This window comes from Herpailurus yagouaroundi, unplaced genomic scaffold (genome assembly GCF_014898765.1).
Source record: "Herpailurus yagouaroundi ecotype Mexico unplaced genomic scaffold, PumYag 163, whole genome shotgun sequence".
In the NCBI taxonomy this organism is placed as follows: domain Eukaryota; kingdom Metazoa; phylum Chordata; class Mammalia; order Carnivora; family Felidae; genus Herpailurus; species Herpailurus yagouaroundi.
In genome coordinates, this window is record NW_024412404.1 from 14,535,744 (window position 1) to 14,558,825 (window position 23,082).

General features: G+C 35.9%; 1 protein-coding gene across 7 annotated transcripts in view; it reads right to left on the reverse strand.

The window, feature by feature from the left end:
• Positions 1–23,082, reverse strand: part of PPP3CB (protein phosphatase 3 catalytic subunit beta) — a 60,127-nt gene that overhangs the window by 35,597 nt on the left and 1,448 nt on the right. For all 7 annotated transcript variants that reach the window (XM_040485409.1, XM_040485410.1, XM_040485411.1 and 4 more), the window contains exons 2-8: positions 8,496–8,696; positions 7,690–7,814; positions 4,920–5,031; positions 2,874–3,019; positions 2,467–2,606; positions 2,286–2,363; positions 2,085–2,179 (exon numbers count right to left, since the gene is read on the reverse strand). In XM_040485409.1, coding sequence (XP_040341343.1) covers positions 2,085–2,179; positions 2,286–2,363; positions 2,467–2,606; positions 2,874–3,019; positions 4,920–5,031; positions 7,690–7,814; positions 8,496–8,696 — 897 coding nt within the window. The remainder of the gene's footprint in view (positions 1–2,084; positions 2,180–2,285; positions 2,364–2,466; positions 2,607–2,873; positions 3,020–4,919; positions 5,032–7,689; positions 7,815–8,495; positions 8,697–23,082) is intronic.

Sequence of the window (23,082 nt, forward strand, 5' to 3'; positions counted from 1 at the left end):
TCAGACACTGGTTATATTATTTTATGGAACACTGGGTTATATGGGCTAGATTCTAATCTAAGCTATAGCACATACTATCTTCGTAATGCTTGGTAAATTATTTAACTAACCTATTTCTCATTCATAAAATAGGACTATTATGTCCACCCTGCCTATCTCAGAAGTTGATTTTACGATCAGAAAATGTATTTCACATGAAAGTATATAAAAGTATAAAATGCTTTGTAGATATAATAATTATGTGATTACTTTTTTTCCATTTTAATGAAAAGCATGAAAATGCAAATGTTAAATTCCAAGATGTGAGATTCTGGCTAATACAAAGTCACAAGTAATGTGTTTGTTTCCCTTAGGAAATAAAAGTATTTAAAATTTAGCCTCAGAAATTAGGGGCCGATACCAAGTTTTCAGCTTTAAAACAAAACAAGAGAGTGAGAGAGAAAGAGAGAGAAAGAATCTAGAAAATTGCCTTATAGATGGAATGAAACATTACAAACATACCCATACCATGTAAGCACTCAAATCATTAACACTATGTACAGACTAATCACTACTAAGAGACATCTGATTTTGACAAGACAGATTCGATGGTTTGAGTTTCTTTTCTGAATACTCAGAAAAGTATCCCTTTACCCCCTAGGTCAAACTGACAGAGAACAACCAATAAGACAGTAATCAACTGAGCACTGAACACTAGGTCTTATAATGCTGATAAGGGGAAGTCACAGTTGAGGTAGCAGAGCGCCGGTACAAAGTTAAACGTAGCACTCTATTCTGTTCTTGAGAACTGAGTCAAAACTTAGATGACATTTTCTTCAAAAGTGAAGCCACACATCATTAGATAACTTCTTCAGAAATTCTGAAGTTTGTAAACTAAACTACAATTTAAAAGGCTATTTTAGCACTGACATACTCCTTAGAGACTACACAGATACCAACTTCTGAAGATTAGCAACTCAGTCCATGGCATGGTTGTTTTGGTAATTAATATAGTATTAAGTTTTTGTAGCATATTCTGTATCAAACTTATAGCATGCTACCATTTGATCTCAGGCAAATGTTTTAATCTTTTAACCATCATCTCCAATAACAACAACAACAAAAAATCCTCTTATTCTAGTCCTCTATGACCCATATTTAGCAATGACCTCATTACGTCTCTAATACTTTCAAAAAAGTCTTTAACCTTCTGTTCTTTCCTCCTGGCACATCTGTTCCAGTGACCCTGGAAACTATGGCATAGTCAACTGAATTCCAGACATATCAAGAGAGAATAGAAGCTGGCTTCTTAACTTCCTCTCCTGAAAATGTGAACTACGTAAACATACCCAAGCTCATCTTTAACGTCTTTGGCACACTCTTAACTAGATTAAGATCCTAAGTATTATCTGTCAATAAGCTATGTTCAAAGTTAAATGAAACCCAATTATTATAGACAGATCAAATATGGACAGAAGGAGAAGGAATGAAAACTAGTGGAACAGGAGATAAAGAAAAAAGATGAAAAAAAGGAAAAAATACTTAAAAGAAAGGAAGAATATGTCTCTGAAATGGAGGTCAGAATGAATTAATCAAAGAAGGTTCAACTACAAATCTTCATGGGGCAATGATAAGACTGTAGATAGAGGTAAAAGCAGGGAGTAAGAAAGACAAACAGAACCTAGATCAGTGAAATAAAACAAGAAACATGATAAACTAAATTAACTATATAGTGCAAATACATGAAATGGTCAAAGCAGCAGAAGGAGCTTTATGCAAACAAGAAAACATTCTCTTGATTATAAGGGGAAAGATTTAAGAAAGGGGAGTTTGAGAAAATCATGTTTGGTTTTTTGACTTAATTCAGAGCATTCTTTTATAAGATAGCTTTTATGACTGACAAGTTGTGGAATGATTACAGATGGTAAGTTTCACATTTTGGATTTTTATTTCTTATTCTCTCCCCTCCCTTATATCTTATACTTTTTTATGATGAGATTTGGATAGTTACAGTTTCAAACAATGCCTCTTTTCCATTATTTTCAAAAAATAAGTCAATAAAAAAGCTAAGTTGCTTAACAATTTTTTTATCAACAACATCTTACCTTTATTATTGTAGACATCTAAGTAATTAGGTGCCGAAAAAATTGTTATTAATGAAGGGAACCCTGTAGTTTGACTTTTTCTGTACATTCTATAGCTGTAAAACAAATAGCTTAATATGCATCGTAAAGCATCAATTATGAGTTACTAAGTTTGATTTGTACATAAGGTGTTAATTTGGGTCAGGGAAACAGAATTCTTACCCTGCATCTTGAGCTTCATGAGCTCTAATAATCGATAACAAATTATTGTTTTGCAAAAATTCACACACTGCTGGATAGCTGTGGGGGAAAAAAGTAAATTAAGTAAAATAATGGTTTTCTATATGAAATATATGCTATTTTAACAACTAAAATGTGTTTAATCTTGGATATTTTTCCTTACTTATAAAAATAAGAACATCCTCGAACTGTATTGTGACTAAAATGTTCCTGTGATTTTTCATTTCCAAAATCTTCAGAAGGATCGGACCATAGCAAGTCACACATTGGTCCAAATGCAGGTGGCTCTTTGAATCTATCTAACTGTGAAAGAAAGAAAAGAAAGAAACAAAGAAAAGAATAACTTGTCAAAAGTGAGAATAGAATGGACACAGTAAAGTGGTACCAACTTTGAATACTGTCCATACTACATCGTTCTGAAATGGTTAGAGAATATTTCCTTAAAATATCAGTACGGTAATTTTTACCATTACCTAATCTTGGCAGTGAAGAGAAGTTTAAAATTTCTACTCTCTACCCAACAAAGTACTATCAATAGGAACCAACCTTGGAACTACAATATGTACTCACTCTCCTAATATCATCCAGTGTGTGTATTTCTGGTGAAAGTCCACCATGAACACAAAGAAATTGTTGATTTAAAAGTGCAGCAAGAGGCAGGCTATCAAAAGCTTCCATACAAGCTTCATAGACTCTTTCTGAATATTTAATTTTACCTAGAAGAAAAAATAATTGAAAATTACAATACTAGTTGATCATTTTGAAGATTAATCTATCAATCAATCGACCGACCTACCTACCTATCTATAATTGACTATTGAAACCAAGGCAAGAAAATTATAGACACAGATAACAGCTAAGTGGTCACCAGTGAGTAAAGAGGTAACTATAAAAAGACAGCAAAAAGGAATTTATGGGATGATGAAATTTTTCTTTATCATGACTATGGTGGTAGGCAGTTCTATGCACTTGTCAAAACTCAGAACTAAACACTACAAAGAGTGAATTTTACTGTATACAATTTTTTTCTAAAAAGGAAAGCATCTTGCTGTATGAGAGTCAATAAAATAAGCAGTGGTATTGGTCTTATGAAGACAAAATATTTGCAGTCTCTAAATTTACTTTGGGTATGCAGTAGATCACCATAAAATATTACTTAAAATAAATAAGTCAAATTTCTAAAAACAGCCCAACCTTTTACCTATTTTATAGGCCAGGTAAAGCTAAATTAGAATTATACTTAAAGCTAAAATAGTTTTAATACTTTATTTTATTGTAAGAGTCAGTGACTACTTTGTTGTTACAGGGAAGATGACTACATCATCACAACAAAACTCAAGGTCCATCCAATTCAAAAAAAAAAAAAGAAAGAAAAGATAACTTATTCATATATTGGAGAAACAGAGGGGCTCCTCTAGTCTACAATGGTTAAAATGGGCAGTGAAGCATGAAGCCAAAATAACACAAGAGAAAAAAACTCCACCAAATCCAACTGTTACTTTAGTTTTACAGAGATCCCTTTGCTCCTTTATATATTTAAATTCGTGGATATTTTACATTTTTGCTGGAGTTTTGGTGGGTGGTTTGTTGATTATCTAAAGGAAAAAAAGAACTTAATTCTTTTTTCCATTTTTAACACTGTAACATTCAAATATGAGAAAATCTATATCTAGCAACCATCTAAACTGGTAGTTTGCTAACAGATCTGTTTTCCAGCACTGTAGTTCAATAAAATTTTTAAACTGATTGCTTTTGGTCAATGCACTTTCCAGGTCTCATCTTTATTCATCTATTTATTATTATTTCATTATTTATTTGCATTATTTTATTATTTTTATTACGTTATTATTCATAACCTATTCATTTAGGTTACCTACCTGATCTTTGAAGTTATCTGACTTTGCCCCCTCTGCCATTACTTACCACTATATTTTTCTTCTTTTACTGAAAGTCTCTAGTAATATGATCTTTACTGGATCATGAGTCTCCATAATTCTGAAATTATTTCTACTCTTAGAACTTAACTCTAAGACTTAGTATAGTCATGAATATTAACTTAATAAGCACACAGTTAAGAGATGTGAAAAAAAGATCAAATACTGCCCTATATCATATTGTTGCTTCTGGCTATTATAGACTGCCATTGCCACAATAATTTAAGAGAGAAATGGGGTAAACATTGTAGGTTAAGAATTTCAATTCATTAACAGTGTGTTTGAAACAATCTGCAATGATGACAGCATGAATAATTTAAGAAGCTTCATGAGAGAGCTTCAATATTGGGGGACAAAAGTCTCTAATGCAAAAACAATTTTTTTTCCTTTTAGTTTTAGTCTTCCTGTTAAAAAAAAAATCACTTAAACATTAAAACTATGTACAAAACTCAAAACTGTTTCATATATCTATAAAGGCAAACTTAATAGGAAATACTGAAATGAAAATGTCTGAATGAAACACCATTAACCACTAGAGAGCTCCTGACAATCATCCTTAAAGCTTTATGTGTTTGGACACAAAATCTGTTCTTAATGTTGCACTGTAAATCTTCCAAACTCTTACTACCTCACTCCAAAAGATTACTGAGGAAGTGAAAGTATTTCTCATGGCAATACTCACATTCCTGCTTAAAGGTAAAATATTCAGTAAGGTGTCTGCATTCATGATTGCCTCTCAGAAGAAATAATGTGCTTGGGTAAAGAATCTTCAGGACCCATAAATATAAGACACACTGCAAAAGAAAATGTTTTAAGTGAATTTAACTTCTCTTTTTAAGTTGTTTGATCTTTGTTCCTTTTCCTCTAACCCTATTGTCCTTACAATCTCTGTTATTCTTTACTATCTTTTTCTCTTTGTCCTTTACTAAAATATAAGCTCTATGAAATCAGGGACTTTTTCATCTTATTCACACTCATCCTCCACTCCTAGAAAAGTACCTACCAAACAGCAAAAGAATAATAAATATCTGTTGAATGAATGAGTCAATCTATTTAATTACTTTAGATTTATAGACTATTTGTTGTAAAAACAATCAGCAGATTGGTTTCCTTCTTAGGTATATCAATAAATAAAATAATAACTGTGTCAAAAATAACAGCATCTACCATTTACTGAGTACTTACAATGTATCAAGCACTATATATTTAATACCCCTCATTTGTTCCTCAAACAACTCTATGAAGTAAATAATATTATCTCTATTTTATAAATGAGGAGACTGAAGCAAAGAGCTCAAGTAACTTGTCTGAAATTACAAAAACTTTTAAGAGATAGGAATCTGATCTTCTGATCTTAATCATTAAGCCATGCTGTGTTACGAAGGCAATACCCATTTTTTATGTTTATTTTGTTGGTTATACTTGTTGCCTTACATAAGGTAGGGGCTTATTATCTAAACTGATTCAAAGAAAGTATAATTTAAAAAAGAAGAATATTAAAATAAGCAGTAAAGCAGATGCTTTTCTCTAAGTAGATTTATTTATTTATTTAGGTTTTATTTTTAAGCAATATCTATACCCAACGTGGGGCTCGAATTCACAACCCTGTGATCAAGAGTCGCATGCTCTACTGACTGAACCAGCCAGGCACCCCTCTAAATATATTTAACACAAGAGACTCACATTTTATTTATTTGGTTAAAAAAAAAAAAAAAAAAGGACAGACATTTCATATGGGAATATAATTATACACAAGAAGAAAAACAAACTTTATTTTTAACAAGTTAAGGTATATTAAAATCTTTAACTATTCACAAGGAAAAAAGAAATTAAGCCAGGGAAATACTTATTAAACTCTGTCTTTTTTGCTTTCTTTATTATTTTCCTTTTGTAACAGTAAAATATATTAAAAGAGTCAGCTACAAAACATTCTAATACAAGGACATATGCTTAGTTCCCAATAAGCTTCCTAAAATTGTTCATTTTGTTTTTCCAAAGCCCCCAATCTTTTTGTTAAGAAGGGCCATTTTCTGATTTCCTTGCAACTGTGGGGGAAGTTTAAGGCGACTGATGAAGAAACTATGAATAAAGGAAGAACAACTCAGGGGGGAGTAACAAAATTCCTTAGGGAATTTGGGTGGCCAGGGCCCTGAACTCCTTCCTCACTATGAATCCTAGCATACCTCAGAAAGGAGGTTAAAAATACTGGAGAAGGGGATATAAACAACAGGAACCAGCATGGAAATGCACCAGGTAAAGCTTTAATTGTCTACTGGGAGAGGTGGTTAAGAGTACAGGCTTGGAATAAGACTGGCTGTACTGCTTACTAACAATGTGTCCTTGGGCACGGCCTCAGGTTCCTCATCCATAAAATGGATAAAGTAACACTACTTATTTCATATTGTTGTTGTGAGGATTCAATTAATCAGTGTGTGTTATGTGCTTACAATATGCTTGGAACATAGTAAATGCTCAACATAAGTATCTATTAGTAGAGCTTTTATCCAACAATTTTACCTCCAAGAATCTGCCCCACAGAAATAATTTAGCAAGTGTGCAAAGATATATATATACACATATACAAAACCTGGTTCACTGAGGTATCATTTGTAATGACAAAAAACTGAGAACACCGTTAAGTGTCTAACAATAAGAAATCGATGAAATTAATTGTGGTTTGTTTATTCAACGGAATATAATGCAGCTATTAAAAATATTATAAATTTATATATACTGACCTGGAAAGACATCACAGTATAGAGATATATGAAAAAAGCAAGTTACAGAACAACATTATAATATGGCCACATTTTCAATTAAAAAAGAAGAGATGCATATATTAGCAACGGCAGATTGTTCTATATTTACCTTATTTTATTTATATAATTAGAGAAATAAAAGGAGCAAAAAGAACCATGTACTGTTAAGTAATGATCAATAGGTCATTTTAATGCCTCTTAAGTTTTTTAAAAGAAATGAATACTTTCAGAATACACAAAAGACTTGGGTCTTAATAGCTATAGAAGGTGGGATAGAAGCACTACGGTTTAAGCAATAAAAGCATTATAGTATGTTTTATTTAATCAGAGAAAATTCAATTAATCTTTTTTCACATGGGGTAATTAATGCCTTTAGGGGCAAAAGAGATAAATAGCACTAGCTCCTTAGGGCCACTAGATAACAGAACAATAAAGAACCCTCAGTTTGCACATAATTTCCACTGGGAAAAATGGCAATTATAATTTCATAAACATAGTAATACAAAGAAAACAGAATAGTTTGAAAGGCGGAAGAGAATAAATAGTAGTTTTACCTAAAAACTTCAGAATATGCAGAGGTATTAAAAAGAACCCAATATAGGTACTTTAAGGAACTTATTTTACTAGGAATTAATGGAAATCATCTATGGTAACACTTAAAAGCAAATCAAATGACAGTATTATGATTATTACCTCTATACTAAAATAACCTCTGTCCACATAATCACCAAGAAAAAGGTATCGTGTATTAGCAGGTGATCCTCCTACTTCAAAAAGTTTCATCAGATCAAAAAATTGGCCATGGATGTCACCACACACTGAAACAAGAAGATTATTAGATATGAAAAAAAACTCTGAAATAACAAATTTTACTTAAATTCTAATTTCTTTCACATAAGAGATAATGTAAATTCTATCAAGAAATGTCTCAGAAGGAAGTCAGAGTCTATGAAGAGTCCTAATAGGGATGATGTACCCAAGTGTTCATGTGCTCAAGATCTAGAACAAGATTTAACAAAAATAATGAAATTTGTAGTTAGTGACAAAATTTTCACCTAAATTTATAAAGTTCCTCTTCAGGAAGCCAAGCTTATGTTTTAAGATTACAAAATTATAATGGTGGCAGTTAAAATCTCCATTCTAACGCAACACTTTCTATTGACTGCTATGTTGACACTGAGGTATTTTCCCCTAATAATTGAAAGCAAAGTAAATAAGAATTTGTTGAATCAAATTGGATTATGGCCAACACAACTGATGAAACCTTCACAAAAACATATTAGACCAACTTCTGCACTCAGGTTACTTAGGATCATGCTTATTCACTAAAAACAGGCAAAAATTTAAAAAAATTACAAAAAATAATTTGGAAATTCAAGATAATGTCCATGTAATATTAATTTAGTATACCATACGCTGAAGAATAAGCAGCCCTATATCCAAGCAACCAAATAATGGTATAATCAAAAAAACAATATCCAAAACATAAATAAGTATACCTGTAATTGGAGCCTCTACTTCTATCATGGTTTTCTCTCTCCGAAGGATGGCAGCACCCTCATTGATAATTCTAAGTGCAATTTCTTCATCTACCCGACCTTCTTTTACTAAGTGATTCTTCAGAACATCAACCCTGGGTATCCCATCCATATCAAATACTTCTTCAGATGTCAAGCGATGTGTTGGGGGAAAAGGTACAGCTGCAATTTTTTTTAATTAATAAAAAATAAATCACCATTAATATATTAACATAAATACTAATTAATGGATCTAGATAAACAAAAGTAAAACTTGAAAAGCTAGAGTGTTTATTTATTTACTGGATAGAGGTGTTAATTTTTTAAAAGGTTTTTTAAAAAAGAGTAATCAAATTATACTTTTTATTTATATATAATAGCATGTTCTTTGTTGAGACTTATTAGAGAAATGAACTGCCTCAAAATTAAAAGTTCTTTCAGGATAACTAAAGTTTTCTTTAAGCGATAACATTTTTTGGCAGAATTCTCAAAACATACACTCTTCACCTTAAGGAAGCACAATAAATGTAACTTAAACCTGAATAGAAAGAAATCCCAAATATAAAGTGACATACCATGTTTATAATAAGGAAGTTAAAAACAATGTTTTCTGCCCAACTTGAAAAGAAACTCTCCAGGGACACCTGGGTGCTCAGTTGGTTGAGCATTCAACTCTTAATTCTGGCTCAGGTCATGATCTCACGGTTCACCCACGTCAGGCTCTGTGCTGGCTGCATGGAGCCTGTCTGGGATTCTCTCTCTTCCCCACTCTCTCTGCCTCTCTCTCTCTCTCAAAAATAAATAAACATTAAAAAAAAAAAAAAAAGAGCTAGGGTCACCTAGGTAGCTCAGTCAGTTAAACATCCAACTCTTGATTTCAGCTCAGGTCTTGATCTCACAGTCATAAGATCGAACCCCACGACAGGCTCTGCACTGACAGTGAGGAACGTACTTGGGATTCTCTCTCTCCCTCCCTCTGCCCTTCCTCCACTTGCTCTCTTTCTCTCTCTCTCAAACATTTAAAAAAACAGCTAGTTCCTCTTAAAAAACAAATAAACAAAAAAAACCCAAGAAACCTTAGGGGCGCCTGGGTGGCTTTAGTTGGTTGGGCATCCAACTTCAGCTCAGGTCATGTTCATGAGTTAGAGCCCCACGTCAGGTTCTGTGGTGACAGCTCAGAGCCTGGAGCCTGCTTCAGATTCTGTGGTTCCCTCTTTCTCTGCCCCTCCCCCTCTTGCGCGCGCGCGCTCTCTCTCTTTCTGTCTGTCTCTCAAAAATAAAGACATTAAAAAATTTTTTCTTAAAGAAACTTTTAGAGATATAGATAAAACAAATATTTATAAAATTTAAATTCATTTAGATGCAAATATAGATTTTTTCCCCTAGTGTTTATTTATTTTTGAGAGGGGGGAGAGGGGCAGAGGAAGAAGGAGAGAAAGAAATTCAAGCAGGTTCTGTGCTGACAGCACCGATGATGCAGGGCTCAATCTCACGAACCATTAGATCATGACCTGAGCCCAAATCAAGAGTTGGGCGTTTAACCGACTCAGCCAACCAGGCACGCTGCGCACATAGATTTAAAACAGCATTAATAAATGGTAATTTTGAAATACTGCTTATTCTCCTACCTCCTGTTTTACAAAACATCTTCATTCAAAATCTTTATGCGCATCTTTGACATCAAATGTATGTAATGCATTCCTTATCACTGGAGGCATTTTTAGGTCATCTAACACTTTTTTCAAAGGCTAATCTTCACTTTCATTCAAGTTTTTGATATATCACTTATTGAATACACATAAAATGTTATCACTGCAAATTAATCCTAAGCCACAGTTCCCATATATATTACCAACAGTACTCTAAAACTGCTATTGGGAAACAGAATGAGAAACTAAAAGGTCTATTTTCAACAGTATCTAGCACAATTTTGAGGTTCTATACCTAGGAAAAATTACTACATATCTGTTAAATTTATTTGACTCCTTTTCACTGACTCCAACAAGTGGCCTCATTAAACATTCAAAATCAGCTTGAAGTAGTTTTACGCTCTTTACCAAATAGTACTTTGTTTCTTAAAACAAAGCAAGAGAATTTATAGTAAAAGTCTGTATATAGTCTCAAATGTAAGGCAGCTCCCTCTTTTCTGAAATATTGTTTTAGAAAAAACTCACTTTATATTTGGGCATACACCATATAGTATTTTCTTGATGTTTCAGAGTCATCACTGTAATTATCAATTATTATACAGAAGCCTGGAAATGTATAGGACCAATTGCTTCTTTACATTTCAACTTAAACTAAAAAAACTAAAAACTGGAGCCTGGGTTAGAATTATATCAATTACCTGAGAAAGAATAATTAGTAACCATGTTCTAATTTACTGGGGAAAAAAAACAAAAAACAAAAAACAGGACTAACTCAATGCTCTGGAAGTGAGATAAGAACTAGGCAGAGGGATGTCAACCAATTCTAAAAGACTTTGAAATCACCAATCCCTCTTGCTTTCTTTGATACTTAGTAAAACAAAATTGGAACTTCTTTACTTGCTCTTCATTAGAACACATATATTCCCATTACTTTTTACCACATTTAGAACAAAGCATTAAAACACATTTTGTTCCCTCAAATATAGTATGTCCAGAGTCTAATAAAATAAAAATCTCTGTTAAAGTATGTTTTTCTCTAGCCATAGACTAAACAGACCAAACTTGCCCCTAATCAGTAAACTAATTGTTTAAGAACTGCAGATTTTAATAACTGATTGCTAAATAAATCACAAGGTGCTCTGAGACATTACAAAAAGGAAGAGCTTAAATAAACACAAATTTCTGGGGCGCCTGGGTGGCGCAGTCGGTTAAGCGTCCAACTTCAGCCAGGCCACGATCTCGCGCTCCGTGAGTTCGAGCCCCGCGTCGGGCTCTGGGCTGATGGCTCAGAGCCTGAAGCCTGTTTCTGATTCTGTGTCTCCCTCTCTCTCTGCCCCTCCCCCGTTCATGCTCTGTCTCTCTCTGTCCCAAAAAAATAATAAATAAACGTTAAAAAAAATTTTTTTTTAAAAATAAATAAATAAACACAAATTTCTGAGATCAAGATGGGATCACATTTTTCTCATCAGGACAAGAAAAATTTTTTAGCACTCTATTCAGGAAAACAGATACTCTTTAAGATGTTGCATTCTAGGGGCGCCTGGGTGGCGCAGTCGGTTAAGTGTCCGACTTCAGCCAGGTCACAATCTCGCGGTCCGTGAGTTCGAGCCCCGCGTCGGGCTCTGGGCTGATGGCTCGGAGCCTGGAGCCTGTTTCCGATTCTGCGTCTCCCTCTCTCTCTGCCCCTCCCCCGTTCATGCGCTGTCTCTCTCTGTCCCAAAAATAAAATAAAACGTTGAAAAAAAATTAAAAAAAAAAAAGATGTTGCATTCTAGATTATATATACTTTCTAATAATCAAAAACAAAGTTCCACTCCTGGCTGAATTCTATTCAAACTGCAGAACTTCCTAAAAACCCAACTGGGAGACCAGCCCCAACCCCACAATTCAACCAGTCACCAGTGTTACTACGTATTTTCATGCACACTGTGAATGCTCCACTGCAATTCACACTGAAGTATTACCCCCAAGAGCCAAAGCGCCTTTATTTATCTAAAAAACTGCTCATGGGTAAGTCATCTATAGACCTATGCTCTTCCACTTTTTCAACTCAAGGCATACTTTTACATGTCAAGACTAGCTGGGATACATTCTAAGGAATGTACAGGTTGAAAGATAAAGAAATGCCATCACAGATAAAAGCAGATGAAAACTTTAGATCAGTGTTGTTCTAACACAATGCTGAAATTAGAAAATGAAGTTTCAAAAGAATATATTTTAATATATCAGTAAATAAGGAAAGGCATGTAGAAAGGCATAAGAGGAAAAAGGCATGTGCTCTTTGTAGAAGGAGAGAGGAGTTGTAGCAGGTGATCTGACCAGGCAAAAGAAAGCCAACCAAATAGAATTTGGCCTAACAGGGGGTTAATTATTGACCCTACTGGTCAAAGAGTTAAAAAAAATTTTTGTCATCAAAAATTAATATTCTTGGGGCTCCTGGGTGGCTCAGTCCGTTGAATACCTGACTCTTGATTTCGTTGCAGGTCAAGATCCCAGGGTTATGGAATAAAGCCCCACATCAGGTTCTGCCCTGAGCATGGAGCCTGTTTAAGATTCTCTGTCTCTCTGCCCCTCTCCACTTGCACACACCCTCTAATAAAAAAAATATATATATATATATTTTTTTTTCTCAACTACTTTAATTCCTAAGTCATTTTACAGCATTCCCATCTATTTTCAGGCTTTTAAATTTTTTTCTTTTGGGGAGCCCGGATGGCTCAATTAAGCATCTGACCTGATCTCATCTCAGGTCATGATCTCACCATTCTGTTTGGGAGATTGAGCGCAAGCAAAGTCTGCTCCCTTGCTCTCTGCCCCTCCCCCACTCATGCATGTGTACTTCTCTCAAAATAAATAAACAAAAAAAAAGTTTTTCTTTTTATTTCTAATTCATCTTTAGCCAATTATTCCTGCTTTTCTAGGATATTCTTCTAATACATTTTTCCTCCTTATTTTCAGACTATTTTTCCTACTCTCCTATACTTATGATAGGAAAAAAGCAGAATATAAATATATGCAAATGTAATGTGAATGGTCAATAACTGAGATGGCTAAAAATGAGAATTAGCTAGAATAAAGAGCTACAAAATAATCTCAAATCACCAAGTTTCCAACACTAGGAAACTTGAATTGGTAATATTCATTTGACCAACTATTCTGTTGAAACATTTCCTTTAACCCAAATTTTGGCATGAAGCACACACATCTATATAGTAATCAATAACATTCACAAGTTATTTTCATTCAGATTTAATGTATGGCAACTAAAAAAATGTATAAAGCAAGTTTTAATTTAGGAAGTTGGAAAAACAAACCAGGGATAGTATTGACCAGGGATAGGGGAAGAACAGATACACTTTTTCTACTACTGGGTAAGGAATCCTAGAAATCAACTAACTCCTCCTATTCCCCAACTCTAAGCAAAGGCTACAAAAGTATCAGCTAGCCCTACAAGGCCGCCAACACCAACTGGGGTACATGCAGCCTATGTCAACTGAACAACTTTACTACAAAGAATCATTCAGAGGCCTGTGCTTCTGATCATTGCCATTATTGGCAACTATCCAAATAAAGTCTCTCCTGTCATCTACATTTCTGACTTTTTCTCAGTATTTCTCTTACACCACGCCATCTCTGGCTGTTCTCCTCCTTCTCAATCCTCTTCATTTAAGCCTCCAGAAATCCCATCATTTTAAAAAAATATTTATTTTTGAGAGAGAGAGAGAGAGAGAGAGAGAGAGAATGGGGGAGGGGCAAAAGGAGACGGGGACAGAGGATCCAAAACAGGCTCTGGACTGACAGCAGAGACCCTGATGTGGGGCTCAAACCCACAAACCACCAGATCATGAACTGGGCCGAAGTTGGTCACTTAACTGACTGAGCCACCCAGGTGCCTCATTATTTTTTTAACTCATCCCTCTTCCCCCAACACACACACACACACACACACACACACACACACACACACACACACACTTTAGATCTTCATAGTAATGCTGTCTTCATCTCTTTATCTTAATTAAATCTTAGTTATCCTGAAGGATAATACTTTTCAAACCCTTTTTTCAAAATAGATGCTGTGCATTCTTCCACACTCCACTACTCTTAGCAGAGAAGGCTTTAGTCTTAAGTGTTGCTTTGCATTACCATTTCCAATTTCATCACTCCACTGAAGAAAAAAATACCTTCTCCTTTGAGGCTCATGCCTTCTAGATAGTTTATCCTTGTCCCTGCCATCTTCTAAACTTCTAGTCGTTTCTCACATGCAACTCCAGCTCCTGGCTTGCAGGCCTTCTCCATGCTAAATCCCACCATCAATGTTCATGCAGAATGATCTACCTAAAACATAAGAACTGAGAAGTTTGAGTTCCACTCCACTTCAACTCCTCAGCCTGGACCATAATTACTGCTCCACCTCTGAAATCCTGAACTCCAATCTCTCACTCAATGATTAAAACCTCCTAAACTTTCAGTTCCACTCCCATTACTCCATCTATTCTTCAACTGTATTAAAAACTTAGACAACCCCTCCTTATCAACTCCCTTCTGGATACCTTTGCTTCTTATACTTTTAAAGTATTCCATCATTCACCCACTTTCTAAACAACATTCTAAATTGTTTTGCCCTTTTGTCATATTCTACCTATAAGGGAAACCTGCAATTCTTGGATGAATTTGCTTCTAAACTTGGGTGCTAAGTATAAAATCATCAAAATGGCTCTGTGCTACTACAAATTCATGGTCCCCAATGTAGTTGGTCATTGGCACTTCTCAGCAATCCTATTAAACATTCTGTCTCCCATGCTTCTCAGTAGAAATTTCAAATGGTCCCCTTTCTTGAACCGTCACTCACTTTATCTCTTACTCAGTAAATCAACTTTGTGTCCAATTTCAGAGAAAATGGAGGCCTTCAGACCAAACTTCACTTCCCTCCTCTCCATCCACACATCTACACCAGTATGCATCTTTAAATTTCTCCCCATCTGAGGAAGAGATACTCCTATCCTTTACTAAACACTATTTGTATCCTGAATCCCACTCCCCCAACCTCTTAACTGCAGTCATCCCCTCCACCCCTCCTATGATTCTATTGTTTCCTCTGCCTCTGCTTCTCCACTGGGTCTTTCCTTTGAGCAATTAAACATGCTTAAATCTTTATGATCTTAAAAATTCAGGGGGAACCTGGGTGGCTCAGTCGGTTAAGCATCCAACTTTGGCTCAGGTCATGATCTTGCAGTTCGCGGGTTTGAGCCCTGCGTCAGGCTCTGTGCTGAGAGCTCAGAGCCTGGAGCCTGCTTCAGATTCTGTGTCTCCCTCCCTCTCTGGCTCTCCCCTGCTTGTGCTCTGTCCCTCAGCAATAAATGTTAAAAAAAATTTTTTAAAAATTCAAACAAGTAACTCTCTTTTACTCCTCATCCCTGTTTCTGCCATATATCCTTTATTTTGAGAACTGAGCTTTTTGAAAGGGTATTAAGATCTGCAATGGGTATCTTCCTTTTTGACTTTTTGTCTATTTTCCTTAATCCATATTTATCTGGTTTCTGCTCTATTCCTCCACCTTATAACTCTCTTCTCTCTTGGGTTCTTGAAAGCATTCACCTGGTTTTTCTTCTACTTCTCTGGTCACAACTGATTGGTCTATTTCATGGACTTCTAGTCTTTCTCCTGATCCTTAAATGTCAGTGTGTGTCCTATGATTCTGTCCTTGGCTCTCCTATCATACTGCTCTGAATTAGTGATCTCATTCATAACTACAGTTTCAACTAAAATCTACATTTTGAGGACCCTCAAATAATAGACTGCTCAGTCGAAAGCCCTCCCCTAAACTCCAGATTCCCAGTTAACTATCAAATATCTCCACTGGGATTTTCCATACATATCTCAAATTGAGTATGTCCAAAATTTAGTGTGTGATTTCCCCCCCTAAACCATTATCCATAGTTCCCATCAAGGAATTGTCCTAGAATTCTCTTTATTTCTCACCCTCCATGGCCAATAGGTCCTAAATAATTACCTGAACTGTTTCTGCTCATTTGGTTCTAAGACACTGAATAAGGGCTTCTATTCTAGAATTACTACAATCTTTCCAATTTTGTCTACTCTACAACACTCAGAATATGCTTTCTAAAATTCAAATCTCAACCTTCTCTTGATTCAAGACTGGCTTTATTATACAAAATCCAAATTCTTTATTTTCACATGGCATGCGAGATCCCTTGTGATCTGAACCTTGCCTACATTTCCAACCGTCATCTTTTGTCACTACCTCACATTCCAGATACATTCTACACTCCATATACTTATTTTCATTTTTAAATTAACATCACTTATTTTTAATCTCCATACTTTCGAACACCCTATTGTTTGGGGGTACACTATTCCCATCTTTTACCTAACCTCTCCTTGTCTTTTTTTTTTTTTTTTTTAATTTTTTTCCACGTTTTTATTTATTTTTGGGACAGAGACAGAGCATGAACGGGGGAGGGGCAGAGAGAGAGGGAGACACAGAATCGGAAACAGGCTCCAGGCTGTGAGCCATCAGCCCAGAGCCTGACGCGGGGCTCGAACTCACGGACCGTGAGATCGTGACCTGGCTGAAGTCGGACGCTTAACCGACTGCGCCACCCAGGCGACCCTCCTCTCCTTGTCTTTAAATGTCACTTCAGTGTTCCAATTCTTGAAAATTCTTCATGTTCCCAGACTAGGTTAATGGTGTCCCTTCCTTTGTGGTCCTATAGCATAGCATATAATGAAGACCTATATCATGGCACTTAACAATTACACTGTAAATATGTCTCCCCTACATGCTTATGAACTCTTTGGAAGGGGGGGGCTATGTCTTTCATAACTACACAGTGATTAGAACACTGTTACCATTGAATGTCTACTAAATTAATGATATAATTTCTAAAATACTTGTATATCTTGACACTATATAGCAATGACAGTATATTTATACTGCTTTGTTTACAAAGTACTTTCACATACATAATCCTACATGATTTTCAGAGGCATCCTGGGGGTTTAGTAGGGCAGGTTTTATCCCTATTTCACAAAAGGGAAAACAGGTTCAGAGAAGTTAAATGGCTCTCTCAAGTGTTTCAACTAGTAAGGGGCAGAATCATGGCTGAAATTGAGGTCAGAATGCTACTCCAGTACAATCTGTCCTATACCAACAAAATGACAATGCTCTTCTGACAAAAAGTCTTCTCATCACGAAAGAGGGCATAACCCACCCAGGTGCTAGAGACAGAAACATGCACTGGCCACATCCTCTAAGAACAGATTCAATAAAATCTACAGCACAGTCTTCAAAATTTCAAGATATTCCTTGGATTCCTTTTAGTCTGTGGTGGTGATTTGAATATAGTACCTTTCCCTCAAAATTGGTTATCCTTCCTGTCTTACTTTTGTCATGGTTATCACCATTCTCTGTCACTGGGACTTAAAATTTTGGTGTCATTGTTCTCTTTCAGGACTCCAAGTCCTATTGATTCTTCAAATTCTCTTCATTTTCTTGTATCTCCATTGCTGCAATACTAGTTCAATTCTTATCACTTTGTGTACTAAAAAAATCTAACTCAGCTCTACTTTCCCTTCCCCTTGATTAACTTACTCAAAAATTTTGTGTAGTTTCTTAAGAACTAAAGAATAAGGGGGGGGGGGGATAAAGAGGAATAAAAAGCCTGAAACTTATTTCTAAGATCCTTCTCTACTTGACCATTCCCAGTCTTTTACATGCCATTCCAATCTTTGCCTCCAACTACAATTGTTCAATTTAATCAATCCCTAAAGCAAAATTAGTCTGATCATTGTCTACTTAAAAAGTTTTGCTCTTCTGTTCCCATACCCAATCACTGATCCAATAGGAACTACCTTCTAATATTATTCAGAATTTGTATCATATCTGGTTTCTCATTCCCTTAATTCATGCTTTGGTCATTTTGTACTTGGACTACTTTGCTCCTGAGATGCTGAAGAAAGAATTTTTATTCCCCTAGAATTGCTACAATCTTCTTTTTTTAAGTTTTTTTTTTTTTTTTTAATGTTTATTTGTTTTTGAGAGAGAGAGAAAGCAGAGGAGGGGCAGAGAAAGGGGAACAGAGGATTCAAAGCAGCCTCTGCGCTGAGAGCAGCAAGCCCAATGCAGGGCTGAAACTCACAAACCATGAGATCATGACCTGAGCCAAAGTTGGATGTTTAACCAACTGAGCCACTCAAGTGCCCCCTACAATCTTTTCAATTTTGTCCACTCTACAAACTTGGAATACTCTACCTAAAATTCAATAATTAGGAGCACCCAGGTGGCTCAGTCGATTGGGCATCCGACTTCAGGTCAGGTCATGATCTCATGGTTCGTGAGTTTGAGCTCCACGTTGGGGTCTGAGCTGACAGCTCAGAGCCTGGACACTGCTTCAGATTCTCTCTCTCCCTCTGCCCCTCCCTTGGTTTCTCTCTCTCTCTCTCTCTCTCTCTCTCTCTTGAAAATAAAAATGTTAAAATTAAAGAAAATTAAAATTCAATAATTAATCTTCTGATACTCTAAAAAAATTTTTTTTAACACATTCATTTTATGAGAGAGAGAGACAGAGCATGAGCAGGGAAGGGACAGAGAAAGAGGGAGACACAGAATCCAAAGCAGGCTCCAGGCTCTGAGCTGTCAGCACAGAGCCTGATGCCAGGCTCAAACTCACAAACTGCGTTATCAGGATTTGAGCCAAAGTCAGATGCTTTATCAGCTGGGCCACCCAGATGCCCCAATCTTCTGATACTCCAAGCATCTTCCCTGCTATTATTTTGTTCTACACAATACTATATTACCTTTCAAAAACCAAGATACTGGATCACTCTTCTATTTTAAAACGTTCAATAATAATAATGGCTACCATTCATTGAATATTTATCATGTGCCAGCCCATGTACTTTATTTGGTCCATCTCCATTAATCCTTCAAAAACCCCATAATAATACTTTATTAACTCTGTTTTACAGATGAGAACATTGAAGCTTGGTGACATTAAGTATCTTGTCTACAGTGGAGAGGTTATTAAGGTTGAACTAGGATTCAAACCCAGGCAATTGGATTCCAGAGCCTGTGTTCTTAATCATCCAGAGACTATACTGATTATTAGCTTAAGTTTCAGCTCCTCAACTTAGTGTACAAAAGACTGTTTCCAACTTCATCTCCTGCCACTCCCAGCTAGGTACTTTACATACTACTGTCACAAATTTTCAAGCTTTCCACCCCCCGCCCCTCTCCCAACTCCATGCCTTTCTGCTATTTTCCCTACTCCAGTCCTACCTCCTTTCTGGAAAAATTCTTCTCATCCTTCAAGGCTCACCTCAAAACATAATCCTCTCACTGATGCTTTTTCTCCAAATAAGGGAGTCAACTCCTTCTTTATAGCTCCAATAGCACTTTGTACAAAATTTGTTATATTATTTATTTGCAATGATATCTCCCTCACTAGAGTGCCAGCACTCCAAGAGAATCTACCTTACTTAAATTGTATCTAATCCAAGCCTGTATCCCCAATGCCTAATAATTATGCTTTGGTACTCAATAAATGTTGCACAAATAAGTGGTTCCAATCCTCTATTTATATCCTACCCTTCCTTCAAGGTCTCTTTCCTCCTATACAAACCCTTGTTAGACCATTCCAGTTCAGAGTCATCACTATCTCCGTTGAACCCAAAAGAGTCACTGGCTCTGTCACTTATCTAGCAATTAATGACCCATCCTTATGACATATATAAATAACTTCTCATGAATACTTATTTCTTCAAGGACCAAGTTTGTTTTTCATTTTTTATACTTTTGTTGTCTCCCTACAGTTCTTAGCATACAGCAGGCATTTAATAAATATTTTGCTATTTGATTATTCTGGTGTTCCAAAATAAATTTTACATAACATACAAGGATGCCCAATTATCTTCAGCTAATTTTATCTGTGTGTAAATAAACACTTTTATGATAAAATGAAATGAAGTCATATGACTGGTATTAAGATAAACCTCATTTAATAAATTAAGATTCTTTTCACTAAACTTTTCCTTACAATTCTTGCTAATTCATCGAATAGCTATGGAACCTGAGCTTTTGCCTTACTACTGAGCAGCTGTATTTCCTCCTTGGCATTTTCCTTCTAAGACCATTACCACAATGTTCTCTCCTTTCCTCTCTTTCTCCCTCCCTCTATCTCTGTCTCTCTCTCATACACACACACACACACACACACACACACACACACAATTTTCTCTGTTCCCTCACTTTCTTTAGGACACATGGTACTGAAGATTTATTTTAGTATGCTTAACAGTTTAATGGGGGTGGAAGGAAGAAGAAAAATCATTTTCAAGAGTTATCTTTTTAGGGGCGCCTGGGTGGCTCAATCAGTTAAACATCTGACTTCAGCTCAGGTCATGATCTCAAGGTTTGTGAGTTAGAGCTCCGCACTGGGCTCTCTGCTGTCAGCACAGAGCCTACTTTGGATCCTCTGTCCCCCTCCCTTTCTGCCCCTCCCCTGCTGGTTCTCTCTTTCACACAAAATAAATAAATGAACATTTTAAAAAAATTTTATCTTTTTGGATAGGTAAGTCTGCAAAATAAATTTTGTAAACAAAAATTAAAATTCAAGTTGGTTTAAAATATGATGAAATGGGGCGCCTGGGTGGCGCAGTCGGTTAAGCGTCCGACTTCAGCCAGGTCACGATCTCGCGCTCCGTGAGTTCGGGCCCTGCGTCAGGCTCTGGGCTGATGGCTCAGAGCCTGGAGCCTGTTTCCGATTCTGTGTCTCCCTCTCTCTCTGCCCCTCCCCTGTTCATGCTCTGTCTCTCTCTGTCCCAAAAATAAAATAAATGTTGAAAAAAAAAATTTTTAAATATGATGAAATAGAACTAGCAAGAAACACTGAAGTAGCCATGTGACCCAAAGACATATGTGGGTCATCTAAAAATCTGTAATGAAAATAAGCAATCCTAATAAAACTAAGGTACTAGACAATTCTTGAGCCAAGTGACCTAAGACTTATAAGCAGGACAGCTGGCAACAGAACCTAAATGAATGTTAAGTCTGCCCATCAGAAATGTATCAGCTTAAAAAACAACACACACACATACTTCAGCATTTTGGTTCAATCTGAAAGTCTGATCACCTAAGACATAAGATTAATATAACCTAGGAAATAAGGAAAAAATATTGAATGCAAAAGAAAGTGAGTCACATTGTACATACTAAATGAACATATACACAATATAGACAATGCACTCTAAGTGATAACGGTGAATTGTTTACAGCAAGACTAACAGACCTAATAATCTCAAGAGACAATCAAGTTTTACAAATCTGGGACCTCATTAATATGGCAAAAAGCACTTAAAAGAAGTATTTAAAATTATCTGGAAATAAAAGGTAGCATCTGGACAATTCAGGTCAAGTAAATTGGCGGGGGAGGGAGAGGAGGGAGAGCAATATACATAAATTCAGGGTTTTATGCTTCAATTACAATACCAATTTTGCTGATGTGGCAGTAAGGCACTTAGGCAGATACAATTAGCCATTTTTGCTAGTTTGTTTCTATTTTATTTCCAACTTCTTATTTTAGCTGAAGAACAGAAAAATGCTTAACAGAAAATAGCTAAGAGGGCATATTATCTCACCTAAACCATTGGGTTACTGCAACTTTCAAACAGAATTTGACCTGAGCCAGCAGCAGCTGGAGTAGGCTCAGAAATGAATTTGCCTGAACTAACCAGGAAACCTAATCATCCATAATCAGCGATATAATAATTTCACTAAAAGGCTAATTACGTTAATACATGAATCACCTACAGTATTTCCAGATCTCAAACTTCACATGAAAGTGAACTTCAGGCACATGATCTTTAACACAGAAAGATCTATATCCCCTTCAAAACCGGCCTCCTAACTAGAAGTGTAAGAGCATAAAATTTAGAGACAAGAAGGAAAAGTTTCAGAAAGTAAAAGACTACCTGTATTCAATGCCAATGATGGTGTCCATAATATTACTACTATGAGATGGTATAGATCCAAAACTAGCACATACTAGACTTATAAGAAATCTGGATTTTAACAAGTTGAACCAGCACCGTGGTCATGTATTTTCTGGCAAGGGTGTTCTCTCTCATCAAGTAAAACATTATGGTACAATTACTGAAAGAAGGCAGGCAAGAAAGAAGCCTGAAGATGAAATCTAAAAATGGTTTCTGTATGAAAGGTGAATTTCCCAGTAATTTCTGAGGAAGCCAGAGCTGAGATGAGCAGGGCAAACTAGTCTGTTTCCACCATTTCTAAACATGTGATCCTTATCAGGCTTTCTAATTGCTAATGGATTCCATAAAGAAATCAAAATTGTCCTGGTGAAGAATATACTACCAAGCACATGAGAGCTTATATCCATGAGCGCTATTTATAATTCTATAAATGTATAATTTTCCACACCAACAAGCTCTTTTCCTATTTACCTAAATCAAAGGACTTTTATTCCACACCAATAACCTATAAATATGACTGTTGTGGATTCACAACTCACCCCTAAGGAATATACCTTATGTTTGCAATCTTATTTTTACCGTATTAAAGCCGTACAGGGAAAACATTACCATATATATGACAAAAACCAAGAAGACTCACAAGCATAAGGATAGCAAAAACTCATTGTTCGGGAATGTGACTAGTCCTAATAGTAGGGTGAAAAGTGCCCAGAGAAATGAACATACAACTCATATACCTATTCAGAAAAAGAAGAGACAGCCCATGTCTCTGTTCCCAACCCCCACAAAACTTAGGATAAATGCCTGAACTACCAATCTTTTTTTCTCTTCTTCTCTTTTTACACAGATTTCTCAGGATTCCATAAACTCTTTAATCAGCTCATTTCAATGACTGGCCCAACTCGATA